General features: G+C 50.9%; 1 protein-coding gene across 1 annotated transcript; it reads right to left on the minus strand.

The window, feature by feature from the left end:
- Positions 1-5,700: 5,700 nt before the first annotated feature.
- Positions 5,701-17,539, minus strand: LOC149751075 (uncharacterized). The gene is made up of 2 exons (XM_089928061.1): positions 17,031-17,539; positions 5,701-5,917 (listed from the first exon to the last, which is right to left on the minus strand). Exons 1-2 carry the CDS (start codon positions 17,537-17,539, stop codon positions 5,701-5,703), a joined length of 726 nt encoding a protein of 241 aa, XP_089784187.1.
- Between the last annotated feature and the right edge of the window lie 4,058 nt (positions 17,540-21,597).

The following is a 21,597-nucleotide window of genomic DNA, read 5'->3' on the forward strand; positions in this document are numbered from 1 at the left end:
TGTCGATAGTAGAGTCTCAAACTTCCTTGACCTCGGGAAGCATCACCAGGTCTACAGCAAGCCCAAGCTCCCTCGACCTTGTGCTCGATTCCTCGACTAAGGTCGAGATGCCCCGTGTGTCGATAGTAGAGTCCCAAACTTTCTCGACCTTGGAAAGCGTCACCAGGTCGACAGCGAGCCCAAGCTCCCTCGATCTCGTGCTCGATTCCTCGACTAAGGTCGAGATGCCCCGTGTGTCGATAGTAGTCCCAAACTTCCTCGACTTCGGGAAGCGTCACCAGGTCGACAGCGAGCCCAAGCTCCCTCGACCTCGTGCTCGATTCCTCGACTAAGGTCGAGATGCCCCGTGTGTCGATAGTAGAGTCCCAAACTCCCTCGACCTCGAAAAGCATCACCAGATCGGCAGCGAGCCCAAGCTCCCTCGACCTCGTGCTCGATTCCTCGACTAAGGTCGGGATGCCCCGTGCGTCGACAGTAGAGTCCCAAACTCCCTCGACCTCGGAAAGCTCCGTCAGGTCGACCGTAGAGTTCCAAACTCCCTCGACCCCAGGAAGTGTCGCCAGGCCGGCGGTAAACCCAAGCTCCCTCGGCCTCGGGAGTCATACGGGGTAGCATCTGCGCGGGCCTTCGAGGCGTGTGCAGGTGCGCCCAAGGCGGACTACAGGCCGAAGAGCACCGCCGAAAGCCAACCTCAGAGCAGAGTCGCTTACCTTAACAAAAGATATCCAACTCCGATGGCCTGAGAGGTACATCTTACTTAGTGCCTACATTATTATGTTTACTTACTTATACCACAGGATGGCCGACGAAAACCCCGACTAAGGTCGGGATGTTTTCCTAAATTGTTTATGAGCCGAGGTTTCCTCAATCCCGTGGGCCTCCTCATCGCCAATATTCAGCCCAAACTCAGCATGAGTTCTCGAGGCAAAGGCTCCCTCAATTCCGGACGTCGGCCCGAGCCAAGACGGCCCGCTTCGATGACTTTGACCTCCACCCGAGGATATCCTGGCCGACCCGAGAAGTGCTAAGTTACTCACTGAAAGTTCAGATTCAACCTATTGATACTTTGGCCAAGTTCGAGATCTAAAACGCGGAAACTCCAGCGATAGCTCGATCTCGGTCCGGGATCCCTTCAGAGCCCAACCTTAGAGCTTTGATAAGCTCGTTTTAGAAGCCGAGTCTGAGGACTTGGCAAAATTTTCCGGGGGATGAAACCTAAAAGCTTAGCAGGATCCCTCCGGAACCTAACCTTGAAACTTTAACTAGCCTATTCTAAAGGCCGAGCCCGAAGACTTGGTCAAATTTCCGAAAGCCAAACCCAAAGGGTTAGCGGGACCTCTTCGGAACTCGAGCTCAAGAACTTAGCGAATTTTTCTGAGGCCCAGCCTCGGAGCCTTAACGCGATCCCTATCAAAACTAAGCCCGACGATCTGGCGGATGCTGCTGTAACCTAAGTCTACGGATTTAGCCGAGATCGAACACTTAGAGAAATTTGCAGAAGAGAAATTTGATCTGAATAGCCAAGGCAAAAGTTTATCTACTATGCAAAAAGAAACAAGTGAAGAAAAGAGTCTTCTCATTAATAAAGGCCTAAAGGCCAAGTACAGGGTTAAGGTTCGGCCGTATTTAAAGGCCGAACTCGCTTACAAAAAGGGTCGGCAGCTGTATTGGTGTCGGCCTCAGGATCATCTACGATGATGACCTGAGGGTCTTCGGTGGGCATCGGCTCGGGACCCTCCGTAGCAACCTCGGCCGAGGCTTCGCCAGTGGCCTCGGGAGCGCTCTCGGTGACTTCCCGGGGAGGAGCCTCCAACGTCGCTTGCTCGGCCATGGCAGCTTCAGCTTTGGCGAGCTCCTGCTCGGCCGCAAGAATTGTAGGAACGTCGAGCTCGCTCTCGACGCCAACCCCCATCCTCGGCCTGATCCCCTTCAAGTCAAGTTGCGGGCAGAATCGGTGCATCTGCCTCCGGAAGTTTTCGAAGCCGCGGAGAAATCCATCCACGACCTCCTCTTCCAATGCATCGCGGAATTCTTTTGACTCCTTGTAGAGCTCCATTGCATTCTGGGCCTGCTCCAGCGCCCTTTTCTCTCGAGCTTCGAGCTGCTCGATCTTTAGGCGGAGAACTCCGCCCTCATACTTCTGGCCCGCGACTTCGGCACGGGCCTCGGCAAGACGCGCCTCAGAGGCGCGCAACTCGGACCGCGCTAGTGTGTGCGCGGCCATCTCTTCAGCCAGTTGGTCGAGCGCCGATTGTCGCTCGACCTCGGCAGCCTCCATCCGCGAAACGGCCTCCGCCCGCGCTGCCTCAGAATTGGCCAATCCCTTCTCGGCCGTCTCCAACTGCCTCTGGAACTGCCGAGATTCATTCTGGCACTCCGAGGCTATGAATACCATGTTGTCAATCTCGTGGAGGTGCTGCAGAAAAGGAAAGAAGCGGTAAGTTAAGGCAAAGGAAATGACACACAACCGAAACTAGAGAAAGAAGTAACTTACCCGGGCAGCATTACAGTAGGTCTGGTCGACCAACTCGACGAGGCCGACGAACCTGAACACGGCCCGATCGGCCGGAAGAAGCGCGCGACGAAACACCGCGCGCGCGACCTCGCTGTCGTGGAGGGCCGAGCTGCCCTCGCGAATAGGGGATTCCGAGTCATCGGACTCCCCCTCGACGCGACCTCCAGCCCTCAATGAGCTCGGCCGGCCCGAGCTCGGAACCCCGTCGCCCCCGCTTGGTTGGGGGCCTGAATGCCGCAGGCGGACAGTCGGCCGACTTGGCCGCTGGGAAATAGGTACGGGGCACGCTGGGGACGCCGGGCCCGTCCCCCCTCTGGAGCCCGAGCTCGCCTACTCGGTAACCGGGGCTTCAACCCGGACGGATCTGGAAGGGCCGGCCCCCGAGCCCCTCGCCTCGGCACGGGCGGAAGTCGAGGCCGCCCTGGCCTTCTTCCTGGGCTCTGGAAGAGCCCCGCCAGCTTCGGCCGCCGTTCTCTTAAGGCGGAAGAAGAGCGCGGTATTGCTCGTCACCATGTTGGGAACGTCTGAGAAGGAAAGAATCTTTCTAAGTATTAAGATCGATGATTAAGGAGAGAAAAAGAGCGAATAAGACTAGCAAAACAAAAGAAGCAATGTAACCGCTCTTAACCTCGGGGCGCGCCGATCTTAGGCCGACGTTCACCAAAGCCTCCTTGCTCAGGAGGTCGGTAACAGTGATGTCGCCCCCGAGGCTGCATAGGGCATCAAATGCCCTCTGCTCGTCCGCCGAAAGATCGGTGAGCCGGTTGAGAGCCTTCAGTCGGGGAGTCCCCCATCTCGGGTCAAACCCCCACGAGAGCTCGGAAGCAAGAAAGAAAAACCTCCCCTTCCAGTCATGGATAGAGGAGGGGGCACCTCGGAAGAGGGACATACCGCCTCGAAAGGCGAAGTATAGCCACTCCCCATCCGCCGGGTTTGACTTCAATAAGAAGCACCGGCGGAAAACACCTACCAGGGTCGGTATCCCTTGCGCAAGGCAAAGGGATATGAACCCAATAATGGTCCTCCACGAGTTCGGGGCGAGCTGAGCTGGGACGAGTTGGTACTCCACCAGCAGCTCGTTCACGAACTCGTGAAGGGGGAACCGAAGGCCGGCCCAGAGTGTCTCGACGTACACCCCGATCCAGCCCGGAGGAGGCCTCGTTACCCGATCCTCCGACCCTGCGGGCTCAAGATGAAACTCAGGCTGGAAAAAGAACCGGGAACGGACCAAGTCCAGTTCCTCTTCGGTCAGGTTAGACCCGACCTCACCAGGACCATGACCCATCCCAGAAAAGAAGAAGGACGATCGAAAAGACAAAAAACCGAAGGAAAGCAAAGAAGAAAACGAGAAATAAGGGGGAGAAGAAGGAGAAGAAGGGAACCCCTGAGCCTACGTGGGAAAAAGACCTACGAGGCGGCCGCCGGAAATCGCCTTAGCACGCCGCCGGGGAGACTCGGTCGGATGAAGGAAGAAGAAAGAAAACGAGTGACAGAGAAAAAGCAATAGCGGCCAAGCGAGACCTTTTTAGGGCTAAGGCAAGGGGTTTATATAGACCTCCCCAACGGCCCAGATCGGCGGAACTAAATCCCGTCCTGGCCAGATCTTGCTACGTGTCGGCCCCGAAAGCCGAGGCGACATACTTAACCCGGATAGACACTTCGAATGCAGAATCATGCAGCGTCCCATCGGATCCCGAAGCCCCATTACGAGCCCGCCACACGAGGCAGCCTCGAAGAACGACAGGGCGTCGCCCCGTCTCCTTTTATTAAAAGCACCCTGAAGCGCGCAGAGCGCCGGCATAATTTAAGTCTCCCAAGCCCCCACTACTGCAATAAAAGCAATTACTTCCCACGTCTAAGCTAGCAAGCAGCTCGGACTCGGAAGTCGGGGGTAGTGTTGAGGGAAATATAAATCCCCCCAAAACACGTGATCGGAAGCACCCGACCTCGAACGACCAGCCTGGCGCCCGACCTCGGGCGACCGATCTGGCGCCTGACCTCGGACGACCGACCTGGCGCCCAACCTCGGACAACCGACCTGACGCCCGACCTAGAAAGCACCCGATCTCGGAAGGCATCCGACCTCGGAAGTCGGACCTCGCCGACTGCCCGCTGCGGTCACATCCTCCTACGGCCCGATTTAGGACCACGCCGTTAGCGGCTTACTCAACAATTAATGCGCGTGGTCTCTACAGACCTCCGGTTTACTCAACAATTAATGAGCATGGTCTCTGCAGACCTCCGGCTTACTCAACAATTAATGAGCATGGTCTCTGCAGACCTCCGGTTTACTCAATAATTAATGCGCATGGCTCCTGCTGTTTACGGATCTTCAGTCCTCCACGGCAAGTCAGCTCGGCTGCATCCAGTCAGCCGTGACAACTCCCTGATCTCGACCTCGTCTCCAACAGCAAGGCATTAATTCACTTGATCGTGTATCAACTCATGCGACGTGCTCAGCCGTACGGCAACTTCGTCCCGTCACCTCACAGGTAACCCAACGCTCCTCTATAAAAGGGGAACCCTCCCATCTTAGAGGGGGCTGGACAAAAAAAGAAACTCCGGACACATACTCTCTCCCTTTTGAATACACTTGCCTTCTCTGACTTAGGCATCGGAGGGCCGGCGCCGGAAACCCCGGCCACCGGCTTTTTGCAGGTCCCTCGCGGAGGACGCCGCTCGCCGACGGATCGCCGCCCGCCAGTTCTCGCCAGAGCTCCTCCTTTCTAGCGGACCGGTCGCCCCCGGGTTCAATTTCCAGCAACACCATGAACCTCCGCCGCTCCTCATCGATGGAGAGAAAAATCTAATCGAGAAAAAAACAAAGGAAGAAAAGACTCCCACCTTACCTCCGGATCCTACCCTCTCATGAACATCGACGTTATGAACCGAGCCCTCTGACGCGCCCACCGATTCCGACCCTCGCCGTCGCCGGCTTCGCTGCCGGCTGCAGGTGATGGGGTTGGGGAGGGATGGAGGTAGGTAGGAGGAACTTGTGGCGAGTGGTGCCGGAAAGGGAGTTGAGGTGGGTGGGCAGCGGGTGGTTGTTCTCGACGGTGTAGGCCAAGCATCCCTTGGAATTGCTACCAGCATCCCACGGAGGTGGAGGGGATGCCGGCATGGGTGGAGAGGCAGCGGAAGCGGCCGGCAGCATAGGCGGGGGTAAGCGGCGGGGAGAAGCAGATCTAGAGGGGGCTGTTGCGGGAGGCGGAGGTGGTGGCGACGGGGGTGGAGAGGCAGCAGAGGCCGGCGGCGTTGGCGAGCAGGGAGAAGGAGACGAGGCGGCTGCAGGCGGCAAAGGTGGAGGGGGTGGCGGCGGCGTTGGTGGAAAGGCAGCGGAGGCCAATACGGTGGGCGGCGGTGAGGGATGGGGAGGAGGAGAAGAGGCCACACTCGGGATGCCTAAGGTGATAGAAGGGGACACAATTGGGATTTTATTTAGCTTTTTCGTGTTTTTATTTTGCAGGTATGGTAGCTCCATGCGGGCAGATTTACATAGGTCTGCAACTGAGCTGGTAGACCGGATGTATGGTATAATTTTGCCTCGTGCTGCTAATTTTTGCAGGGGTTGGAAAGAGGCATCACGCGAGGAGTTTCCCGATTTTTTCTTTTTTTATTTTTTGTGCCAAGAAGAGCGCCCCGAATTAAGTGGGGACTGGGGGTTCCCTTGTATCTTTTTTCTCGTCTCTCCCTATTTATTTCTCCGTGGCATTTTTGTCTCGTGTGCTGGGTGTGCCGTTGCCCGGAAGGACAAAACACCTGCACTAAAATTGCGCACAACGTCTCATATTAAATTGGATTTTATGGACCAGATGATCGTACTTTTTTTTCTTTTTTTCTTTTTTTTTTTAACGAAGAGGGAGGCAAAGCCACCCCGGATGGTCGTACGTGAGAGCCGGTATCAGACAAATGCCTAAGAAAAAGAGAGGAAGAGGGAAAAAACAAACGGAGAGGAAGTTATCAAATATTACTGCGTCCTTTTATGGAAGTTATCAAGTATTTCTATCTTAATAAATGTAAAAAAAGCTACATTCCACCCACGCAAGAGGAGAGGAAGTTATCAAATATTTCTAAATAAATAAACATAAAAGAGCTACATTTCATCCACGCTGGAGGATAGGACTCGTGTGGTCCGAACTTTTTTTTTCAATCAAAATATTTTTAAAAAACTAATTTCTAAAAATATATATTTTTTTAGAAAATTGGTACATTTCAGAATGAGTTATATTTGATTGGACATCTATTTTTCTGAAGTTATATAGGATATCTATTATACTCTTAATAAAAAAATATTATTTATTAATTTCGATAGTTTAAGAATAGTTTTCGAAAAAAAATTCATTTTCTAACCGATGAAAAAATAGTTTTTTCATATTTTTTATATTTTTTTATAAAACATAAGAATTTTATTTTTATAAAAATGCTATTTTTTTTAATTTCATCAAATAAACTATTTATTTATTTGCGAACCAAATAAATCCTAAGACGCATTGCTGGCCACAGAAAAGTCGGTTTAGATCGCGGGTTAGCTGGATCATTACTTGGCTCGGTCGGGAGATGGGTTGAGAGGCATGTGGCGGTATAAATGATATAGCTTTGCTTTTAATGGTGTTTAGTATTATATGCTGAATGAATTATAAGAGAGTATTATTAGTCATGATGTCCTCGTATCATTAAATTATTCTATCTATTAGCTTTAATAATATTCTGTATGCCTTGATGGTGACTGAAGAAATATTTTAGTGGAGCTCCTGCGAATGCCTTCAGGTTTACAAGATCTGCAGGATCTGCCATGACTTTCTTAATTATTGGTGAGTCCAGATTCGGGTGGTCAATATTGGTGGCATCGTAGAGGTCGTTGTGTATTGGAATCATGGATGATATGTAGGCATGCCGAGGGGAGGGTAGAGGTGATCACGGGCCTTCTGCCCGCCCGGCCCGGCCCGGCCCGAAATTTTTCGGGCTTGGGCATTGAAAAAGGGCCCATTGATCGGGCCTGGGCAGGAAAAGCGGCCCGACCAAAAAATTCGGGCCGGGCCTGAAAATGTTAAAAATAGCCTGGTTCGGCCCGGCCCGACTATAAAATCCTGTTATAAATTATAATATATTAAAAAAATTTAACAAAAACCCTAACCTTTGGGCTTTCCCTTCCCTTCCCTTCCCTTCCCCTCCCTCGCTGAGACTGAGAGCCGCCGCCGCCCCCCCCCCCTCCCTCGCCCCCCCCTCCCTCGCTGAGAGCCGCCGCCACACCCCCCTCCCTCGCTGAGACTGAGAGCCGCCGCCGCCGGCCCCCCCTCCCTCGCTGAGACTGAGAGCCGCCGCCGCCCCCCTCCCTCGCTGAGAGCCGCCGCCGCCCTCCCTCGCTGAGAGCCGCCGCCGCCGCCGCCCCCGCCCCCCCTTTTCCCTCGCTGAGAGCCTGATAGCCGCCTCCTCTCGGTGTCGTCGCCTCTTCAACGACCGGCCGACGGCTCTTCGCGTCCTTCTCTCCCGGACGGCAACCTCCGCGGCTCCGGTCACCGACTCACAGTCACCGGTAAGAGTTTTCTCCTCCTCCTCCTCCTCTTCGAGCTCGATCCCGGTAGATTTTGCCCAAGCCCGGAGAGAGAAAGAGAGAGAGAGAGAGGTGGGGGGGCAGCGAGAGAGCTCGGAACAGTGGGAGAGTGGGGAGTGGGGACAGTGGTTTTGTTTTGGGTGGAGACGGGAGACAGAGAAAGAGAGGAGGGATCTTTCATCCCTTCTCTTTTTTGGTTTTGGTCTTGGTTTTCCTTCCCTCACAATCACAGTGCTCCAGTAACCCAGTTCGAGCTGGGCCATCAGGAAGAAAGATCGGGGGATTGGAGATGGACTTCTTGGAGGGTGGAGGTTCTCTGAATTTTCTCCTCTCAGTTTCTTCTCCCCTGTTTTTTTTTTTTCCCGGTTGGATGGTGCTTTATTTGTATTATGATAATTCTTATGAACTGAATTTTTTTATAAATAGTTGTATAATTTTTTTGATAGGCTAACAATTGTTGTTATTTAGATATTTTATTAATAACTCTAATAATTATTCATGTTCAATCAACAATTGCTAATGTTTCAATTTTGTGTTTGTAGGTTTGAGAGTTAGAAGATGCAAGGATGTTCTACAGTTTTCTATTATGAAAGTGGTTTCAAGAATTATGAACTTTTATAAACTTTTGAATGCACAAAGATGCATGTTTGTTATAATGTTAATGGGACAATGTAATTTGTATTTTGTCTAAGTTTGCAGTTTTTATTATTGGGTTGTAATTTTCAGCTGGACAACAGTGTTTCATACATTTTATTTTCTTTCTATTGGCTTGAAGCTGCAAATTTTTTCTTTTTTAATGTTTGTAGATATATCCAAATTCCAAAGTTTGAAACCACCACCAACACTATCTATTTAAAATAGGCTAGTTATATCCTTAACATTAACCAATTAACCAATTTAGAGAGCCATTAAGCTGTTGGGCCATTTTTGCCCATTTCTAGATTCAAAAAAAAAAAAAAAAAATCGGGCCTGTCGGGTCGGGCCTGTCGGGTCGGGCCTATCGGGTCGGGGCCTGTCGGGCTGGTCGGGTCGGGCCTGTCGGGTCGGGCCTGGGACCAGATTTATAAGGTTGGGTCGGGCCTGGACAAAAATTTAAGCCCGACAGTCGGGCCGGGCCGAGTCTGGGCATAGTCATCGGGCCTAATTTCTGCTGTAGAGCCCGGCCCGAGCCCGGCCTGGCCCGGGTTTTGATCACCTCTAGGGGAGGGCCACCTTTGCATCTCGTCCATCATGTCTCGGCACTGAAGATGCTGCCCGCTGCATGCGATGGAGGAGCACTAAATACTTATTTAATACTTTGTGTGCAAAACACCATTAAATCAACCAATGGAGCAGCACTTCAGTAAAACAAGATATTCAGTATTCCTCCATTCCTTCAACAATTCGTATACACTAAGATAAACCCCAGACCGATCTTCTCCTCCCTCAGCAGGTCTCGGACCCTCTTCTTCAGTGCCTCCTTCTGCTTTGGGGTCTCAATATATACAATCGCCTCAATAGATCGATCTTTTAGCTAACCAGACAGCAGTGGAAGAGAGCAGCTAGCTGTGATTATATTTAAAAAATTGATTGATACTCGGCATTTTGTCCCTCAAGATGTGAATTTGTTCCCTTACGAATCTCAGAAAAACCAGTTTCACCGATCATCAGGCATCAGATGTTGCTTTTTCGATAGCTTATTGCTGCTTTTTCTTTCTTTCTTTCTTTCTTTCTTTTTTTTTCTTTTCTTTTGGGTAAACCGGCTGCTCATACTAATCTCGCATGCGCATTGCCTATTATTTCTTTCTTCTTTTTGTTTAATGATTTGATAACACTTAAATTTCATCAATCCAACCATAGAATTGGCGTAACGCATCGTTGAGAAATTCCCCCCAAGTTCGAAATAGAAGGGGCAAAAATTGTTGTCAATAGTTGATATATGAACCTGGTTTATCAAGGTTCAGAGAATGCTGTTAGGGGATGCATATCATTTTTCATCTCTCTGTTGTATAATAGTTCATTAAACTTTATTATTCACGACTATATGATCGTGCCAAAATTCATATGGGTTGGTTAAGAACAGATGACGTTCGCAAAGGAAATTGCAGAAGTGTCTATTTTTTTTAAAAGCAAAAATAGGGTCTAGCTCCCTCATCTCTGTTATAAATATGATTATTCTTCCATAAAAGTTGGATGGCTGCTTTTTTTTTTTTTTTTACCTCCCTTTACATCAGAAAAAAAAAAGGAAAAAGAAAAATGGGTACAGCAAAGGAAATCGCAACAGAATCAAAAAAGGAGGACTCCTATCCACCTCACGTGCCTGTCCCGCAACCTATGCGTGCACACCAAGAGGAAGGGTGTTGAGGACCCCGCTCCGCCGAGCCAAATTCGACGCAGGCGCAGCGACTCGGAGGACCCCAACCACGACTTCGGGCCTGATTCTAGGCATATTATGTGCTTATAAGATAGGCCGCAGCCTGCCGACCAAAAGGACTAACAACGAACCGCGCACAGGCCAAGCCCAACACCCATGCGAGGTTATCAGCGGGCCATGCCTGCACGCAATGCCCTAGCTGTTGTTGGAAACTGGGCCCGGGGGCAACCACTGGACCGAGAAGACTGGGGCTCCGGCGAGAAGAGGCTGGTGCGGAAGGCGGCAGTCCGTCGGCGGGTGGCGTCCTCCGGGGAGAACCTGCAAAAAGCCGGTGGCCGGGTTTTCCGGCGCCGGCCCTCCGTGGGATGAGGGTCCCTTCAAGGGACTCCAATTTGTACGCTCCGGGCCGCTGGACTCGCGCGATTCGGTAAGGTCCTTCCCAATTTGGGGCTAGCTTCCTCTGCTTGGTGGGCTGAGAGGCTTCAACTCTTCTGAGGACGAGATCCCCTACTTTGAAAAGCTTGAGCTTAACTTTGGAGTTGTAGTATCGGGCCACCTTCTGTTGGTATCTCGCCATGCGGATTCGAGCGGCCTCCCTCGTTTCTTCAACGAGATCTAGATTATTCCTGAGCTGAGAAGAGTTGAAGTCGGTGTCGTGGCACTCCACCCTCGGAGAGGGGAGACCGATCTCTAGGGGGATGACAGCTTCCGTCCCATATGCCAGGTTGAAAGGGGTCTCGCCTGTGGGTAGTCGGAACGTAATCCGGTAGGCCTAGAGAACATTATACAAATCCTCGACCCACTGTCCTTTGGACTGATCAAGCCTGACCTTAAGCCCCTGCAGGATGGTACGATTTGTTACCTCGGTTTCTCCATTTGCTTGAGGATGGGCGACCGAGGTGAAGCGGTGGTCAATGCCAAGCTCGGAGCAGAATTCCCTGAAGCGGATGTTGTCGAATTGGCTGTTGGGATTTGTATCCTAAATGTCAATCGTCAGCATATTGATGATTGAATTTTGTAAATAAATTGACAAATTAATAAAGTGTTATTTGGCATTATTCATCATTTCATCTTCAAATGAACTCTTATATGATGAAGTCCTTAGGACTTATGTTATGATAAAGGAGGATTTATCTTTGAGTCCTTAAACTTGTTCGCGACCAAATGATATGTTGTTACTAGGACGACAGCATTATCGAGATTAGGTCGTTGTGTGACATATATGTTGGTTGTCCTCTTAACCAAGGAGTGTGGAGACACTGGTATGCCACACAGGTGAAGTATAGGAGTATATTTCACTGAACGTGACCAATTCCGGAACGCTCTACTATCGAGAGATGTTCCGAGTGGATATGGATATAAGTTTGGCCCTCTGACCTGAGACCGCAATCTGTGACTAGCAAGCAACTCACTGTACTTTGGTACCGGACTACCTGAATTTCTAATTCAGTGACGGAAGGTCACTGGGTGCAGTCAAGTACTTGCGTAGTCAGTTGTGAGTCAAGATGGAATTGACCCCTCCTGAAAACAGGAGATAATGTCTTGTGATTAATTTAGCAAAACCTTGGCCAGGGTAATCCCAGTGAGGAGTCACGGGATATCTAAAGTTAATCACATAATGGATGTACTAATTATAGGGTTGACAGTGAGCTCTAAGTCATCCTGGTATTAGGAGTCAAAAGGATTGAATTATACAGTAACCATAGTTCAGGGTTCCAGAATATTTGCTTCGCATATATTCGGCCTATCCGGACGTTGGGTACCATTGCTAGATGGTCACATCAATTAGTGTAGGAAATTGTTCCTATACTAGTCTACCGGCTTAGGTTCGAACCTATGAGGTCACACGCATAGAAGATTCCTGATTGATCAAGAAAGCTGATGAATGATTAAGAATCATTCAGGGATAATTTGGTCAATTTGATTGGCAAATTATCTTATAAAATAATTAAAGTAATTATTGAAGGATTAATTAGTAATTAAATTACTAATAAACTCAATTTGATTGAGTAATTGTGCTAAGGATGAGCCAAATTGAATTGGATTCAAGTTTGGGCTCAATCAAGATTTTGACATGATTGGATTAGGTTAGAACCAAAAAGGACTTTAGCTGATCAAATTAATTTTAAATTAATTTGTTCTTAATTGGGGATTGACCTAATTGGATTAGGTTCAACACAAAGTAATTAATTCAATTTGATTGAGTTTGCATGAGCCAAAATTGAATTGGATTCAATTTGAGCTCAATCAGGGTCTGACCTGATTAGATTGGGTTCAACCAAATTGCATTGTTTTAATTCGGGTTTGACCAAATTTGATTAGGTGCAACCCAAGGGGATTAGGCTCAGATGATGTGGCAATTATTGGTGACATGGAATTGGATTTCATGAATTTTAAATAAACCAAAATTATTGCATGGCACATGGACCCATTGCTTGACACATGGCGACATTGTTTGTTATTTGAATTTAAATTCAAACATTAAGCAATGTGTTAAATGATTTTAATCACTCAAACCATCAGCCAAGGTGGCGTATGAGTTTTTGAATGGATTAAATTCGAATTTCAAGAGGTGATTTCGAAATTATGAAGTGTTTTACCTTGCCGCATGGATTTCAAATTCCTTCCCTCTTGCACATGTGTTTAAAATTTGAATTTAAATCAGATTTGGTTAAGATATGATTTGGGTTGTTCCTATTCCTTTGCATGTGCCAACTAAAAGAGGTTTTCTGAAAATAAATTTCGAATTTTGAATGAAAATTCGGAGGCCATTAAAAGGGGTCAAACATGGGCACCAAAAACACATCCATTGTAGCCTTCTTCCTCACCCGCCTCCTCTTCCTCTTCTTCTCCATTTTAGATAGGGTTTTCAGGGTGAATATCTAGAAGATTCAAGATCAGATCTGAGTCCTCTACTTTTCTTACAAACCTCATCTCCATCTGCTTCAAAATGATTGATCAACAGTTGATTGAATCCCGACGGGCAGATTTCAGCTTTCAAGTGTTCTGCAACTGCTAGCACTGTTGCGGAAGAAGATCCTTCAGGACTTCGCGTGTACTTCTCGTAGAGGCCATTCGTGTGTGTGGCTGCGAAGTCAAGAATCAGATTCACAACTTTCATCCATCATAAAAGGTATTAATCTAGCATTAATCATTTATTATGGTGTCAAGGTCTAGGTCCGATTCTCCGAGGTTTTACCCTCTTTTGGGGCTCCTCACGGAGATATCTCCAGAATCCATTCGATGGATATTCGGAGATTAATTGGAATAGAGTTCTTAAGTTTCAGATCTGATAGTTAATCATGCATAAAAGTTTTAGCATAATTGTTTAAACGATTCCGGCATAATCCTATGTGTTCTTAATGTGCTGATTTCTAGATTTGATCTTGTAAGCATGCATGAATTAAATTGTTTGATTCATTTTTCCGCTGTATTTTTGAAATTTTAAAAGAACTACGTGTGGCTTGATTCTCCTTGTGAAGGGGTACGTAGGCAACCCGATCAGGTTCAGCCATGGTTTTTTTTTAAAAAAAAAATTCAGCATGCTAAACACCGAAGAACCTAGGATTCACTTTCATTGGCGACCATTATCGGATATAGGAATGCAGGAGAGTCCGAATCTACAGATGATCGACTTCCATACAAAGTCCCGCATCTTCTGCTCAGTGATCCAGGCCACTGGTTCAGCTTCGACCCACTTAGTAAAGTAGTCGATAGAGATAATCAGGAACTTTCTCTGCCCGATCGCTAGGGGGAACGAGCCCAGGATGTCGATTCCCTACTGGGTGAATGGCCAGGGGGAGCCGATGGAGGTAAGCGGGGCCGAGGGTCGGCGTTGGATACTGGCGTTCTGCTGGCATCGGTCGCACCTCCGAACAAAATTTGTTGCATTCTTTTGGAGTGTGGGCCAAAAGTATCCTTGGCGCAAAATTTTATGGGCCAGCGCCCGGCCTCCCAGATGGTTCCCGCATATCCCTTCATGGACCTCTCGCATGGCGTAATCCGCCTCTGATGGGCGGAGGCATCTAAGAAGAGGAGAGGTGAAGGACTTCCGATAGAGCTTGCCTTCATATATTATGAAGCGGGAAGCCAGACGTTTGACCTGACGAGCCTCGAGTTTGGCGTGGGGGAGAGCTCCATTTTGTAGATAGTCGACGAGCTCGTCCATCCAACTCGGCTCGGCATCTACGCACATGGCCGGTTCAGGTTCTTCTATGCTGGGCATTTGGAGATATTCAAGCGCCGCCGCCTTGGGCAGCTCACTCATGCAGGATGTAGCCAGCTTCGATAGTTGGTCAGCCCTGAAGTTTTCAGCCCTGGGGACATGATAAATGTTGAAGGAGCCCATATCGGATGTGAGGTCCCGCACTTTTTGAAGGTATTTCTGCATCGTCGGCTCCTTCGCTTCGAAGTCTCCCACAACCTGGCCTACGACCAGTTGGGAGTCACTGAAGGCCTTAAGATTTCCGACTTTCAATTCTTTCGCCAGCTTGAGCCCCGCCACAAGCGCTTCATACTCCGCCTCATTGTTTGAAGCTGGGAATTCGAGGCGTAGGGCTTGCTCCACCACTATCCCATCCGGGCTTGTAAGGATGAGGCTGGCTCCGCTACCCCTCGGAGTCGAGGAGCCGTCCACATATAGGACCCACGGCTCTTCGGAGTTTCCTTCGCTGACGTGAGTGGGTGCTCGGGGTCGTCCGGCAAAGTGCACTCCACGATGAAATCGGCGAGTGCTTGAGCTCTGATTGCCGGTCTTGGACGGTATTGGAGGTCAAATTCCCCGAGTTCGACTGCCCATTTGGCAATTCTTCCGGCCCGGTCCGACCTTTGCAAGATTTGCTTGATAGGCTGGTCGGTCAATATGATCACGGTGTGAGCCTGAAAGTAGGGTCGGAGTCTTCGAGCAAAAACAATCGGGCGAAGATCGTTTTCTCTAATTTAGAATATCGGGTCTCAGCATTCCTGAGAACCTGGCTGGTGTAGTAGACAGGCTTTTGAAGCCTTTTTTCTTCCCTGATCAGAACTGAGCTCACTGCAACTGGAGAGACAGCCAAGTATAAGTAAAGAACTTCGCCCTGTTGAGGTTTGGTGAGTAGCGGAGGAGAGGCGAGAAGGCGCCTGAGCTCCTCAAAGGCTTGCTGGCATTCCTGCGACCATAGAAAATCTTTCGGTTGCTTGAGGATCTTAAAGAACGGGAGGCATCGCTCAGCCGACCTGGAGACAAATCTTCCAAGGGCTGCGATCTGCCCGATAAGCCGCTGCACCTCCTTGACTGTCTTCGGTGGCGCTATCTCCTGCAGCGCCCGGATCTTCTCGGGGTTGGCTTTGACTCCGCGCTAGGTTACTATGAAACCCAGGAATTTGCTCGAGGTGACTCCGAAAGCACACTTTGCTGGGTTGAGTTTCATCCGATACTTTCGGAGCTTGGAGAATGTTTCATTGAGGTCGGCCACATGGCATTCTGCTGCCCGACTTTTCACCAGCATGTCATTCACATAGACTTCCATATTTCGACCTATCTGGTCTTTGAAGATTTAGCTGACTAGCCTTTGATAGGTGGCTCCCGCATTCTTCAATCCGAACGGCATCACTTTATAACAGTAGGTGCCCTTGTCAGTAATGAAGGCAGTCTTCTCTTCATCTTTCGGTGCCATACGGATCTGGTTATACCCCGAGAAGGCGTCCATGAAGGTCAGCAACTGGTGCCCCAAAGTAGAGTCAACAAGTTGGTCGATGCTGGGGAGGGGGAAACTATCCCTCGGGCAGGCCTTGTTTAAGTCGGTGTAGTCCACGCACATACGCCATTTTCCATTGGCTTCTTTACGAGGACCACATTGGCGAGCCAATCTGGGTAGGAGACCTCCCGGATAAAGCCAGCTTCAAGAAGCTTGTCCACCTCCTGGGCTGTCGCTTGCTGTCGCTCCGGAGCAGAACTCCGCTTCTTCTGTCTCGCGGGTCTGCAGGTCGGCTTCACTTGGAGTCGGTGAGTCATGATCCCGGGGTCGATCCCCGGCATGTCGGTGGGCGACCAGGCGAAAACGTCTATGTTGGCCCGAAGAAATTCGGTCAGGCGCTCCCTCTCGCGGGGACTCAGACCGGAGCCGACCTGCACAGTTAATTCTGGAAAATTTTTTAGTAAGGAAACTTGGGTAAGAAGCTCACCAGGCTCTACCCGCTTTTCCCAGGGGTTATCTCGCACGTCCAAGATCTCGATGGGTAGCGTGCGATCTATCGCCTGGGTCGAGGCCTCGGTCAGTAGCTCTTGTTGGCTTGACGCTTCGGTCCTCTGCTTGGCTTTGCATGTCGCTATGTAGCACTGCTTAGCCATCATCTGGTCTCCTCGGGCTTCGCCTATTCCTTCAGCAGTAGGGAACCGCACGAGCAAATGATAGGTTGAGACCACGGCCTGAAGGGCGTTGAGTCTTGGTCGCCCAAGAATAACATTGTAGACTGCAAGCAGGCGGACCACAAGGAAGTCCTTCCTTACGGTGCTTTCTCGGGGGGCGAGGCCAACCGTTACTAGAAGGCTAACCTCGCCCGCCACCGGGACTGAGTCCCCGATAAATCCGACCAATGGGGTATTTATTTTCCGAAGCTAGCTTTCTACTAACCCCATTTTTTGGTAGACATGATAATACAAAACATTCGCCAAGCTTCCATTATTAACCAAGACCCGTTTTACATGGAATTTGTTTACAACCATGGATATAACCACGGCATCATCATGAGGGGTCTTGACCTCTCCTAAGTCCTCATCCGAAAATAAGATAGCTTCGGAGGTGCGCGGGCGCTTCAGGGAGGTCTTTTCCTCAGTTGACTCTTCGGCTGAGCTTCCTCCTTTGATGACATTGATGGTGCCGGCGATAGGCCTGTTGTCATTTGGGTCTTCAGGCGGCACGGTGTCTTCCGCCGGCCTTCTTTCTTCACGTTGGTTCTTCACGAACCGATTGAGTACCCCGCGGCGGATGAGCGCTTCAATCTCATCCCGGAGCTGAAAGCAGTCCTCCGTGTCATGGCTGCGGTTCCGATGGAAGCGACAGTACTTCTTGGGATTGCGAAGGGCTCCCACGTTCCGCATCGGAGGCGGGGGCCGGAAAAAATCGTGGCCTTCGATCTCCATCAGGATCTCGGCTCGGGGTGCGTTGATGGGCGTGTAGTTCTCATACTTTCCCGAGTATACACGAGGCCGTGGTGGAGATCTTGGTCGAGGTGGAGACTTTGGGCGAAGCCGCCCCTGCTGTCGAGGTGGGCTTCTCAGCCGAGGTAGGCTTCTGTCCCGGCGGGGGGAACGGCTTCTTGGGCGGCCGCGTTCTTCGCAACGCTTCTTTTGCTTCTTTGAGGCTGGCTCGGCCGCGCTCCGCCTAGAGGCAATAGCCTCTTCGGCCTTTGCATATTTCCGAGCTCATGCCAGCATTTCGGTGAAGTTAGCCGGAAAGCTCTTCTCAATGGAGAAGAGAAATCTGTAGGAGCGAGCCCCAGTCTTCAGCGCTGACATGGCTATCGACTGGTCGAGCTCGCGAACCTCCCAAGTCGCGGCGGTGAAGCGGTCGAGGTATTCTCTGAAGGATTCCCCTTCCTTCTGCTTGACATCCAGAAGGGAATCCAATGTCCGCCGCTGTCGTCGGCTAGCAGCGAAGTTGGTGACGAACTGCCGGCCGAGCTGCTCGAAGGAAGACACCGAGCCCGGCTTCAGTCCAGAGAACCAAAGCCGAGCAGTTCCCCGAAGTGTAGCTGGGAAGGCCTTGCAAAGCACAGTCTCAGAGGACCCCTGCAGGGCCACAAGGGCTCGGTAGCTCTCCAAATGGTCGAGGGGATCGGCGGTGCCATTGTGAGGCTCCACCTGGGGCATCTTGAACCTCGGTGGGACCGGCTCACCCTCGATCTGGCGGAAAAAGGGGGATTTGGTGGTAAACTCGCAGTCACCCTCACCCTTTACCCTCCTGCTGTGGAGTGCTTCAATTTGGCGCTCCAAGTTCTCGACCTTCCTATCAAGCTCCTCCACTTGGGGGAGAGTCACCGTAGACTGCTCCGATCCATAGTAGTCCGGGGCAGATTCAGCTTCTGAAGGCTGCTACCTTTTGCCCAGGCTTTTTTTTGGTAACTCCCTCCGGAGGGACACTCGTTCTTCATTGTTGTCTCTGGGGGACTCATGAGGATTCTGGCCCTGGGGGACCGGTCCGTTTGGAGGGAGGACCGGTTGAACTTGTGGAGGCGGCATGGGCGGAGCTCCTCCACGTTGCAGGCTTTGGATGGCGGCGGTCAAGGCCTGGACTTGCTGCACCAGGGCGGTGAACTGTTCCGGCTGAATTTGAGGAGTCGGATTAATCGCGGGCGGTGAATCCTGGACAGAATGTCCAGGACTTGGGGGAAGACGCCGGGAAGCATTGGAGGTTCTCTTACTTCTCAGCTTCATGGCCATGACTCGGGCCCTTCCTCTAGCGCCCACTGTTGCTGGAAACTGGGCCCGGGGGCAACCACTGGACCGAGAAGACTGGGGCTCCGGCGAGAAGAGGCTGGCGCGGGCGGCGGCAGTCCGTCGGCGGGCGGCGTCCTCCGGGAAGAACCTGCAAAAAGCCGGTGGCCGGATTTTCCGACGCCGGCCCTCCGATGGCTAAGTCAGAGGGGGGCAAAAGTAAAAGGTGGAATATCAGCTCCAGAGAGAGAGAGAGAGAGATTCCTCCCCCGCTAAGGCAGCGGGGTATCCCTTGTATAGGGGGATACTGGGTTACCTGTGATGTGATGGGGCAAGTCATCGTACAATCAGGTACACTGCCTGAATTGATGCATGGCTGCGGGAGTTAATGCTGTGTCGAGGTCGGAATCAGAAATTGCCTTGCAGCCGAGCTGGCTCGATGTGACGATCTGGAGATTTGCAGACAGCCGAGAGCCATGCATTTATTGTAGAACAGGCCGGAGATTTGCGAGAGCGATCTGGAGATTTACAAACAGTCGGGAACCATGCATTTATTGTAGAATAAGCTGAAGATTTACGAAGGCCATACACATTAATTGCGGCGTAAGCCGCCTGAGGTGTCCTGGGACCAGGCGCATTAATTGTTGAGTAAGCCGCCTAAGGCGTGCAGAGGTCAGGCATATTAATTGTGGAGTAAGCCACCTAAGGCGTGATCCTGCGTCGGGCCGTAGAAGAAAGTACTCACAGTGGACAGTTGGTGGAGTCCGACTCCCGGGGTCGGGCGTCCTTCGGGTCGGGCGTTTCGAAGTCGGGCATCAAGTTCGGCCGCCCGAGGTCGGCCGTCATCCGGTCCCGTACCGGCAAGGCTCTCATGTACTCGGGGGAACTTGCATTCCCCCAACACTAGCATTGCTCGCAACTCGCATCCGCCCTGCACGCAAGGCCTCCAGCTTGCGCGCAACGCCCACGCTCGGCGCGCCCTATAGCAGACCCGCGCACAGGCCATGTACAATGCCTGCGTGCGATGTTCAGGCTAGCAATGCCCCATGGCAAGCTAGTAGACCTGCGGCCTGTGCGCGAGGCCACGCCCAGCGTTGCGCGCAAGGCCGAGGCAGCGCAGGACCAACCTGCCTATGCTCACACCTGCGCACGCCCAGCAGCCGGCGGCCGCGCACACCCATGCGCGTCGCCCGTGCCCATGCGCCCCCATGCATGCGTGCCATCTCGCCAGGCCGCGTCAAGCACGTGGCCAGCAAGCGTGCACACGTGCCCGACCTGCGCGCCACCTCACCTTCGGCCAGCCATGCAGTGACCAAGTCCCAGTGAGACTCTTCTATGGAGGCCATATCCAGTCGAGCCACATGGAAGCAATCCAAGGGAGCCACATGGGACGGCGCCATATACAACAAGTTCAGTCTTCATGGGAAAGCCAACAAATCCATGGAGTCCATGCCAAGCAAGGACTCTTGCATAGCCAACCGTCCACATGGAGAGCATCAAGGGCGCCAACTAGATGGGCGCCAAAGGGCAATAGGGCGGCCAAGGAAGGACTCTTCGTGCACGACACCTCAGCAATCCGAGGGCCCAAAGATCCAGCACGAGCAATGGCCAAGAGGAGTCCCATTGCAGAAAGAACTCTTCATCCAACAGACACATGTCCTGACCAGTCGGATCTCGAATTCCGGCCAACCAGGACGCGCGTCCCGACCAACCAGGATGCACGTCCTAGGAGCCCAGCTTACTATAAGAGGAATATTTGTATTTGCCACCAGCCAACTGGGATCCGCATCTCGGCCAACCAGGACGCACGTCATGAGAGCCCAGCTTACCAAGTTGGGAAGATTTGCAGGATTCTTCAAAAGGGAAGCCAACAAATCTATGGAGGAGTCCATGCCAAGCAAAGACTCTTCTATAGCCATCCGTCCAGGGAGATGCAGCAGTCTAGATTCATCAGGCCAAGGATCAGCGGACCCAGGACCATCTGCGCACACCACTTCACCAATTTGCGGCATGGAAACTTGCATCTACAGAAGGACTCTTCAAATGGTAGCGTACGGCAGAATTGGCAGCAAATATGGGCCAAACTCATGGGTGCGATTCAACGTGTGTCCATGCCATTTGGGACTCCTTTGGACACCATTCATGGGCGCCAACCAGCAGTTCAGATTTGCGTCACTTGGATCCTTCATGGGAGGGCGCAAGATTTAGATATGTTTTACCATGTTTAGGAGTCGTCATGAATCATGAGATTGTTTTCCTTTCTTAGGAGTCTTAGGTCTATATAAAGATATGTTAGGGCCTTTTGTGAAGCATCTAGGAATTGATCATTGTTCTTCTCTTAGAGAGAGAGTCGGCTGCAAGGCTTGGGAGGCACTTGTGCCTATTCGGTCTTAGATCTCGGATCTTCGACTTGGGCTAGTATGGGATACATCAATTCCGACTAGATTGTTGGCTAGTGAGGAGTCCTTACGATTCTTCATTAGATTGGGCTAGTAAGAATCTTTGAAAGCCTTACTAAATTTTTCTTTTCTTTTGTTTGTTTTTTGTTCTTCCATTTCTAGTTGAGGATGCGAGTCCCCATTGCGCCGGGTGGCCCTTTGATGTTGGGGGGGTGGGGGGTGCAGAAGGGCAGAGGCTATCGATGCACCACACATGCGCAAGAGCTAATCCAAGTCAATTCAAGCTGGCTAGACCAATTCAATCCCCTAATCAAATCGTAATCAAGCTTATTCTGGCTCAATCAGGTTATTATATTGTTTGCTTTC

This window comes from Phoenix dactylifera, chromosome 17 (assembly GCF_051530095.1).
Source record: "Phoenix dactylifera cultivar Ajwa chromosome 17, Ajwa_hap1_PhDact_Kaust_v1.1, whole genome shotgun sequence".
NCBI lineage: Eukaryota > Viridiplantae > Streptophyta > Magnoliopsida > Arecales > Arecaceae > Phoenix > Phoenix dactylifera.

Excerpts from the sequence above, each read along its gene's own strand:
- LOC149751075 (XM_089928061.1), bottom strand. The coding sequence starts at position 17,539 with ATGGAGATCGAAGGCCACGATTTTTTCCGGCCCCCGCCTCCGATGCGG. Across the intron at positions 5,918-17,030 it reads CATGTCTACCAAAAAATGGG|GCATCCCGAGTGTGGCCTCT; the intron begins GTTAGTAGAAAG and ends CTATCACCTTAG.